Raw genomic sequence first — 10,053 nt, forward strand, 5'->3', positions numbered from 1 at the left:
TGGATTGAAGGTGATTGTGGTGGTGGACGGGATGGTGGATAGAGAAGGAAGAGCACAAACTCTGAAGTCAGACAGATCTCGGTTTGGCCACTTGTTAGCTCACATTTCTTCAGAAAGTTCTCTCTAAGCTTACTTCTCATGCATAAAAATGAGCATCAGGGCTTCTGGGTAGCTCAGTCTGTTAAGCATCCGACTTTGACTCAGGTCATGATCTCGTGGTTTGTGGGTTCGAGCTCCGCGTTGGGCTCTGTGCTGACCTCTTGGAGCCTGGAGCCTGCTTTGGATCCTGTGTCTCCCTCTCTCTCTGCCCCTCTCCTACTCATGCTCTGTCTCTCTGTCTCTCTCTCTTAAAAATAAACATTAAAAAAAATTTTTTTTAAATGAGCATCACAGAAATAGTTAAAACAGCATTAAATGTTAAAACAGACATAGTTACCATAACAATACATTGTCATTATTATTATGCTGGGGAGAGGTACAGAAAAGGTGAAAGTGTTTCTAGGAATAACATGTGGTTTGGTATGTTCATTAAATAATAGGGTAAGTTTCAAAGGAAGAGTGTCACATAATGTCTGCAGGAGGAGCTTTAGGATAAAAAAAGAAAAAAACACACATGAAGTAAGTGGAGGCCAGTGCTCTCACCTTTCTTGCCTATTTCATTTTGTCGGTCACACTTAGGTGAACACTGACCTTTCATTTTTCTCCTGAGAAATTGGTCCCAGAGTCAGTACTTTTTTTTTTCCTTTTTGTATTTCTCAAGGTCATTGTCATAGTATGATGTATGAAATGTGGACCTCAGATCGCATGGAAGTTGCCTTCCATGAAAATCGTTGACTTTGTCAACCCCAACTTTCCTCTGAAGCTCTTATACTTTACTTTCTGTTACAGGCTGGCTGAGGTTTAGGTTAGGACCAATCCAAATAGTATATCCTTGGGAAAGAAGGGAAGTGTTGGAAGAGAGGAGGAGGGGTATAGAACGGGGGATGTTTTGGGGTTGTGCCTAGGAAAACACATTGAGGAGGAGAGCATAATTACCATGTCACTTCCACTTTATGCTACTGTAAAAAGTCAGAATTTGGAGGAAGATCAGGTTAAACCACTTGGGTGATTCTGATTGGTTTGGCATTATGTTCTCGGCACTTAAATGACCAGATAACAACATTCACTTATAAACCGAATTAGATATTAATTTCAAGTAATTCTAGAAATAAGAATCTTCCATTGAAGTGATTCTTAAACTTTATGGGGAATCACAAAAACCACTGACAGTTTATCCAAGAGCTCTGAACTCTTCTTCAGAAAAATGTACATATATGTGTAGTGATTCAGAGAAAGTATGATTTTTAGGAGGTGTATGCATTCTTCATAAGGAGAGATTGATTCATCATTTTTGCAAAGGGTGTCAAAAATGAAGTTTTAACCAAACACCAAAATCTAGCAGACATAAAATTCTAAAGCAAGAGCACCATTTGCAGACTCTGAAGGAAGTGGCTGGAAAGAGGTTCTACCAGTTTTCAATTCCCTTACCTACTTAGAGACTATAAAGGGATAGGATTTGGGTTTATGAAGAGATTTCTTTAGAGAGCTTTGTTACCTCATTGTTAATGCCCCCTACCCATGTCCAGGTGTCAGAGATTACTGTTTCTTACTCTTCATTGGTGGGGGTGAGGGGTGGCTTCCATATGATGGAGAAATGTGTTCCATGTGGTTGAGAGAAACAAAGGACTGGTCCTCAACTCTAGGCCAAAAAGCTAAAGCTTCTGGAGAGAGGCATGTTGGAGGGCTTCCAGCACGGAGGGTGAGCTGTGTGTGACCAGACTTTGGTAAAGAGAGTTTGAGAGAGCCATTTCGAGCTCTACTGAAGAGGATCCTCAGAGGAGAAATGGGCATGTGTTAGAGTGAGTGCCTGTGTCCTAGGACAAGAGCTGAGGCCAGCTTGGGGATTGAAATACATCACGGGAACAGAAGTTGGAGGGAGAGGGCCAGCAATGGGTCCCAGACGTGAATCCATCCATCCCAGTAAGAACTGTCTCATCCTTTTGCTTCTCATCTGGTCTTCCACCCCAGGCCAATCCAAAACAAAGCAGCCAGGGAGTAAGGAAGCAGGTGAGGCTGGAAGAAAAGCAGAAGTTGAGTATAATTCTGACCTCGGGCCTCACACGGGAACAGTGGAGAATGAATGGATGGATGGCCAAACACAGACTGAAATGCTGATTACAATGGAATTGATTGCCTTTTTGACTTAGAGAGGCCAGGGGTCTGACATCACTCAAGAGCTGTGAAGTTCATGGCATCTGTCTAAGTTCCCTCCAGGGCCAGGGGAAAATTGCTGTATGTCCTCTTCCCTGTCCCTTACATTTTTAGCACAGGTATGGGATGCAAAAATAAATTTGCATTTTGACCACATCTCACAAGTTGTGCCGTTATATTGATACCCACTGTAGGACATAAGCAGACCCTACTCCCCTTCTCCCCCCAGCCCACATGGCAGACTGGCCCTTGGGTCTTAAGAGGGAAGTGGGAACTCCTCTGATTAATAACATGGGGAGGGATTGAATACTTGGAATGTGGGAAGAAGAGACAGAAGGGCCAAGTCTGGGGGAGCAGGGCATGCTACATAATTTGAGGGGCCCAGTGCAAAATAAAAATATAGGCTCCTTGTTGAAAATTATTATGAATTTCAAATAGGCACCAACAGAGCATTTAACCAAGTGAGGGCCCTGTGTCTGCATGTTACCCAACCATGAGGCTACCCTGGGGTGAGGAAAAGAGATCAGAAGAGGAAAGGAACTTATTAGTGGTCCCGTTAAAGAGACACACACTCCCTTACATGAAAATCACACACTCCCTTACTTCTTGTGGAAGCTGGCAAAGGGGCTGGTGAGTGGTGAGGGGCTAAGACAGAGTAAGCCAAGTAGGTAAGGGGACAGCTGATGGCTGGTTATTTACCTAACACTTTCCATATATTTCAAAGGTTTAGGTAAAGAACCCATGTTATACAATAAGAAATTTCCCTATGTCATATAGTATCAAGGATCAAATGGCCTTTTGTTATTTCCTTAGTAGTGTATCAGGATGTTGCATGATATTTTCTCTGTTGCTCAGAATTGGTAACTAGGGGCCAAACTTGGATGTACAAAGGTGTGCCAAAATACCTAACAATATAATGAAAAATGTGGATGGGGGGGCAGACACCCCTCAAGGGCTTGCAAAGAGGTGGTGGAGCCATATCAGCCCCTGCGTTGGCCCCTGCCCCACCCAGCTGTGTATGAGAGGCTGGCCTGAAGGAGGCCTGCTGTAGCTGCTTCTCACCCTGAAGCCAAGCAAGAGAGGCTCCTGGAAAATCCCTCATAGAGAGCAAGGTCATGAAGCGGACACTGGCGGTTCGCTTCTGACTGGCTGTTTGCCTAGGCAGTAGACTTACTGATCGGCCCCTGCCCCTCCTAAGCAGGGCAGAGAGGGTTGGAGACAAACAGGGGCAGCAGTGGAGCAGTCGAGGGCTAGCATGCAGCCTAGCCCTTGGCATATGAGGATGGCTGCGTTTTCTGTGGACCAAGTGGACACTGAGAAGGTAGCTGGCTCTAGCCTTTCTTTCTGGCAATCAGAAGCTGTGGGGAGTTCAGGTGAGATAACAGTAGTTGGAGGAGATCAAGTAGCATCCAGGACTCTAAAGTCAGTGACCTGGGCAAGTGAAGGTCCCTATAGGGTTTCCTGAAGAACTCACTTGTGGAAGCAGTAACATATAGAGAGGACAAAATGACTACCCTTGATGCCCTGCCCCCATCCCTCCTTTGCCCATTCAGACACGCTAGACAGAAGATGGGAGGGGAGATTGTTTTCCAGAGGGCTATCATTTTGCCTCTTACCACCTTACCTCTGAGATGAGGAAGGGGAGGAAGAGAGGAAGAGCAGAAAGATGCCCATTTCCCATTTCAGGTCCTTCCAGCCACCAGCCCAGCCAGCAGTGGGGGAGGGGGAACTTTGCTTTGGGTATGAGGTTGGCATCTTCCACTGGACTTGACTGAGGTTATTTTTTTTTTATTCCAGTTACTTAACATACAGTATAATATTAGTTTCAGGTATACAGTTAAGTGATTCAGCACTTCCGTGCAATTCTCGGTGCTCATCACAAGTGCCGTCTTTAATCCCGGTCACCTATTTCACTCATCCTCTCATCCACCTCCCTTCTTGTAACTATCGGTTTGTTCTCTATAGTTAAGAGTCTGTTTCTTGTGGAGTTGACTGAGTTTTTTAATCTCAGGAAGTGACCAAGGAAGTTATAGAATCTGTCCAGGGTATCATTAAAGGATCACTACCCAGCAGGGAAAGGAGATTCAAAACAGCCCAGCTGGGGGCAGCATAGGAGAAAAATAACACTATTTCTTATTTGCACCCTATGGATTTGAGACTGTTCAATAAACTAGCTATATCTGATTAAGGACTTCCTGTTATTATGACTAAAGTCGAGTAACTATGCATTTATATTGTGGTGTACTGTGTTTATAAACTGTTAGTTTAGGAGTGACCAGATTTTTTCTGCAAATAAATAAACTTGAAATATTAAATGAGAAAAGAGACATACCAGAAGGCAAATTTCCAGATACAGATAGAGAGGCACTTAAAGAGGTATTTAATAATTGCCTTTTTCTCTCTCTTTTTTGAAAAATTTTAACCTAGCATAGAGTCACAAACAATTGATGCAATGGAAAAAAATGGGTGTATAAAAACATAATTTGTAAGTGATTTGTTATTCTGGTTCATATGTCAACCATATTACTCTCTTAAATTATTTAAATTTCATAATAATATTTGTCAGGTTACTCTTCTATTTAATTTTTTACTTCATTGTGGCTGTGTCCATGATATTTACATAAGATAGTGGTATAGCTTCAGCCTCCCCCTGCCCAGCCTCCCCCATTCTCTCCATTACCAGAGGCTTCTTAAGTATTTGCAATGTTCTTTTTATTTAGACAAAAATTATTTCATTTTTACATTACAATATTCTTTAAATTTTTTAAAATAACTTTTAAGATACCAGCTCTAGTGACAAGGAAAAATTGTTGTCAGTGATAACCCATCAAAAGGGTACCGTGACTCTTCCTTCATTGTTGTCTTCACTGTAGAGTTGTTTACAGATTATAGGCCACAGCTTTATATCATCTTTAGGGACAAGCTCTGAATCTCTTATTTTTCTTGTTTCAGTTCTGTATCGTCTATTTTCTTGAATCCCAGTCTCCTAAAATGTAAGCAGTACAACATGTTCTCATCCATCATAGCAATAGCATAAGTGCATATAAAAATACAAGCCATGGTCCTAACTGCTTAATTATACTTGAGTTGAATTGTGTTGCACTTCAAATGAGTGACATGTTGATGAGATCCTGAATTTGTAATGGGTACTCAGACTTACCAGCTTACCCTGGATTCACTTCTCTCTCTCCACACTGCCCCACTCGCAACATCTGGTTAGTTGCCAAATTCTACCCCTGTATATCTCAGGACCTCAGCAGAAATGTCAGTAGTTCTCCTTTTCTTTCTTAATGTTTACTTATTTTTGAAAGAGAGAGAGAGAGAGCATAAACAACAGGAGAGGGACAGAGAGAGGGAGACACAGAATCCAAAGCAGACTCCAGGCTCCAAGCTGTCAGCAGAGAGCCCGACAAGGGGCTGGAACTCAGGAACAGCAAGATCATGACCTGAGCCAAAGTTGGACACTTAACCCACTGAGCCACCCAGATGCCCCATCCCTTTCTTAATGAATAACATCCAAAGTCCTTTACTTGGCCCTGGGTTTGCACTGTCAGCTCTTAGCCCAACCTCGTCTCCTTCTTTCCTCTTTTCTTTGCACCCTTGCTTCTCTCACCAAACTGAACCTTAGCTGTGCGGGGCTCACCCTTGCTTTAGTACCATTGTTCACACTTCTCTTTTTGCCTGAAAGTATCTTCTCTTTTCCCACCTGTCTCTGAATGTTCAAAACAGAGCCACCTTTCAAAGTCTAACTGATGAAACTTTCCCAGAGTGCTATGTGTAGAAATACTCCCAGCACCGCACCCCCACCCCCACCCCCGCCGGGCACAGTCTGTTGTGCCATGCTGTGGACAAAAAGCATGGAATTTATGGACCCCAAATTCTAGTAAAGGAGAAAATATGTCAGATGGTAATAAGAGCCACATAAAAAATAAACTAGGAATGTTCTGAAAAGGTCTCACTTATAAGGTGTCAGAGCTTGCTACCTGACTTTCTACAGGCCTTAAAGTTTCATGTTCTACTCTATATAAAAATTTATTTTTTTGTTTTTATATATACTCTCTACTAGAAAATAAGAGGGACACCTGGGTAGCTCAGTTGGTTAAGTGTCTGACGTCGGCTCAGGTCACAATCTCCCGGTTTGTGGGTTCAAGCAGGGCTCTATGCTGACAGCTCACAGCCTGGAGCCTGCTTCAGATTCTGCGTCTTCCTCTCTCTCTGCCCCTCCCCAACTCCTGCTCTGTCTCTCTCAAAAATAAATAAACACTAAAAAATAAAAATAAAAAAGGAATAAGAGGTAGCTTGCCTATTAATTTTATGAAACTCTTGCTTTTTGATTTGTGCATAGTAGATACTTCATAAATACTTATTAATACAATGATAGTAATAGCACTCATTTATAAAATGAGATCCAGAAAGAGAAAAAATTTTGATTTAAAGTTGATGAAGAAAACCTTCTGAATTTGAGACCTGGTGTATTGAAATGGAATCCTGTGTACTTGCAGACAGTTCCCTCATATGGGATCTTTTACATTAAAGAGATTAAATGTTGGACAGTATGTCATAGGCTTAAATTCCCAATCCTGTCATCAGGATTTTCCTACTCAGTATGTGGCTATAGAATGATGAGACCGATGCCCACGTGTGGCTTAGGGGAAACCACCTCATTACTTTATGCCTGTGGTCGTGTTTATATCTGGCACTTCTATAGTTCTCAGTTCAGGTATTCATTTCCCTGTCTCTTTACCTTTTCCCTTCTAAGAAACTTAACTTTCTTAGAAACTTTTGAAAAGAGGTAGTCCTTTTTAATGTTTCCGGACCAGCTATATATAACTGCCCATTCATTTTAACTGGTTTTCAGGTATTTACCATGGGTGTTTTTGATCAGGATTCTGGATTTCTCGGGGCTGGCAGTTCATGGAGTAGAGTAACTCACTGGCAGATGGTGAAAGCATGGATTGTTGGAGCAAATCACTCTGTGTCTTGGCGACGCTTTTGGCCGTTGTTCTCCCAAACCTTTGGGGCAGATTAGGAACATGTCTTGAGATACTTTCCTTTATATTTCTTCCAAATCTCAGGGGCAGGTTGGCCATTGCCCCAGTGCTTCTTTCTTCTTCCATGGTCCTCCCAAATCTCAATGGCAAATTGGCAGCTGAGTGTGGCATTTTGTTGACTGTGGGTGCACTCATCTTAATGACAGTTTTTGGACCCCAGTCTTGGAGCTCTTCAAAACTGAGACTTCTTTCCTTTTCTCCCTCAGGGTCTCCTTTAGGCTACGATTAGAAAAGAATATTAAAATAAGTTATTGTTTTAGGTAGTAGGTATAAACCCCAAATTAACTTAAGTCCAGACTTTGGTTTGCAGAATTGTTAAAGCTATAAACAAAGTTTGTGTTAATGTGCAGAATTTTTAAGTAAAGCGTTTGCATTAGGCTTCTTAAAGCAATCTAGTTTCTCTGTCCCTGGACTATTGTAAGACAACCATAAAATATTAATAAAAAACATATAGTGAATACAGCAATGTGTTTGAGCAGCAGGAACATAATAAAGTATTGAAATGAGGCAAAGTTTATTTTGCTGAAGTTATTCTCTTTCAGCTTTTGATTCATGCTGTTTATGAAATAGTTCATATATTTTTATATTTTGATTTTAGAGGAACCTTACACGGCCTCTTCATGTCTCTTGCTTCTCCTCTTTTTAAATGCCAAAGTGGTGGATAAATGCAATGAGAGATGCTAGCTAGGTTTTGGGGTATAGCTAGAGGAGGCTCCACTGAATTTCTTTCTTACCTGCTCACATTCAGAGCTCCACTCTAAAAGCATTGCTCAAGAAACCGATTGCATTTTTATTAGTATATAAGTTACATTTTTATTAAAGCAGTGATTGGTTTGTGGGTTACTGCACCACTACTCTACCAACTTTAAAGGAACCACTTAAGGGGTGCCTGGGTGGCACAGTCACAGTCTCACCATTCATGAGTTCGAGCCCTGTGGCAGGCTCTGGGCTGAAGCTCAGAGCCTGGAGCCTGCTTCAGATTCTGTGTCTCCTCTCTCTGCTCATCCCCCACTTGCATCCTGTCTCTCTCTGTCTCTCTCAAAACTAAATAAACATTAAAAAAATTAAAAGAACCACTTAAAATACAACAAATATTTAATTAAATTTAGCTTTCCCATGAAAATGTGTCCCTAAGAAGATTAAAAATTGCTTTTTAATGTTTATTTAGTTCAGAAAGGGTGGGATAGGGGCAGAGAGGGAGGGAGACAGAATCTGAAGCAGGCTCCAGGCACTGGCTGTCAGCACAGAGGCTGACAAGGGGCTCATGACCTGAGCTGAAGTCAGACACTTGACCGACTGAGCCACCCACGTGCCCCCTTAAGATTTTTAAATGATTGTTTTTCTGATTGTAAAAAGTAATATGTACTCATTTCAGCAAGTTTGGAAAATGTATAAAAGCATAAAGAAGAAAATAAAAATAACTTGCAATTCCACCATCTAGGGACAAATATGTTACTTAGATGTAGATTTACCATAAACTTATCAGCTCATAATTGCTAGGTAGAAAATACAACCCTTGTATTTTTTGTTTGTAGTTGAAGACCATTCAAATGTTCAGCTGAAGTATATCCAGATCTTATATCAGCAATTATTTATTACAACTGTGTACTTCTGAGTCCGTTGAAAATTCCTAATGCACCTTTATACTTGTTACATATCATACCCTGTACATAAATTGTCATTAGAGAGGCCAGGCTGTTTGCTGTTGTGTTAAAAAATACAAACTATATCAGTGCACTGTCATGGGAAGCCTGCAGTTTGACAAACAACAAAGCACAAACTAACTTATTCCTTACTCTTTACCAAATACAAAAAGGCATCAGATTTAGGACATATATATAGTTAATGCTAGTCATGTTAGATGGAGTTAAAAAACTTACCTCAGAATATTTGTCATAATTTTCTTTGCTGTGAAAATTGGACATCATTAATTCATCTGTACAAAAGATGCTTGATGTTAACAAGCTTGAAGTGGCCAAAGTCAATAAAATAAAGCATTTTGATGAAATAACTTTCATTTTGTTCAGAATCTAGAATTAAGTTTCTATGTGCAGCCTGATGTCTGCAAGATGGGGAATCGTGGTCTTTTTATACTGTCTAAAAACAAAGGAAAGATTGATTTAACAGTGAAACCAATCCCACATGTTTTAAGTACTAATATTAATTAGAGTGTTTAACTAAACTATGTATTTAAGGAATGTGGGTAATTCATTCTGGAAAGACAGCTATGTTCCTGTTTGCAAATTCATTAACTTTGAAAATAATTTTCCTCATTATGAAGGAGTTTCTAATTAGATAAGTTTGGGGCCATGGTAATTACGAGTCCGAACAAACAGAATGCTTCATTTCTCTGAGCTCAAATAAAAAATATTTTGGTGTTTGCGTCAATTCTTCAGAAGGAAAAAAAAATAGTATTCAATACATGCGAGCTATGTTAAACAAAAAAAAAAACACATTTTTTTTTTACTCACACAAAAGAGTTAGGCATAGTAATTTCAAAATGTCAAAGAAAATTAAGAATGTGAAAAGAATTCTAAGTCACATAATACCCAAATAAATGCCATTAATTAACTTTTTGTAAAATGCTGTTTGGTTATGAAAAAGCTTCAGGAGTAAATGTCAGCTGCGACGTGAAAGGTGGGCATCAGACCATGTGCTAGGCGTTTTGACAAACTGGCTGTCTCAGGAGAAGCTGGAGGCAGTTCCAGGCCTTTTGTATTTGCCCTGTGGGCCTTATTTGGCAAAACCGTAT

At 40.6% G+C, this 10,053-nt stretch overlaps 1 protein-coding gene across 1 annotated transcript; it reads right to left on the reverse strand.

Annotated features, from left to right (window-relative positions):
* Window positions 1-5,041: 5,041 nt before the first annotated feature.
* Window positions 5,042-9,319, reverse strand: NPVF (neuropeptide VF precursor). The gene is made up of 3 exons (XM_047849774.1): window positions 9,182-9,319; window positions 7,117-7,520; window positions 5,042-5,236 (listed from the first exon to the last, which is right to left on the reverse strand). The coding sequence occupies exons 1-3, from the start codon at window positions 9,317-9,319 to the stop codon at window positions 5,185-5,187; spliced, it is 594 nt and encodes a 197-aa protein (XP_047705730.1). The 3' UTR covers window positions 5,042-5,184.
* Window positions 9,320-10,053: the final 734 nt, after the last annotated feature.

The sequence above is a fragment of the Prionailurus viverrinus genome, chromosome A2, assembly GCF_022837055.1.
Source record: "Prionailurus viverrinus isolate Anna chromosome A2, UM_Priviv_1.0, whole genome shotgun sequence".
Lineage (NCBI taxonomy): Eukaryota > Metazoa > Chordata > Mammalia > Carnivora > Felidae > Prionailurus > Prionailurus viverrinus.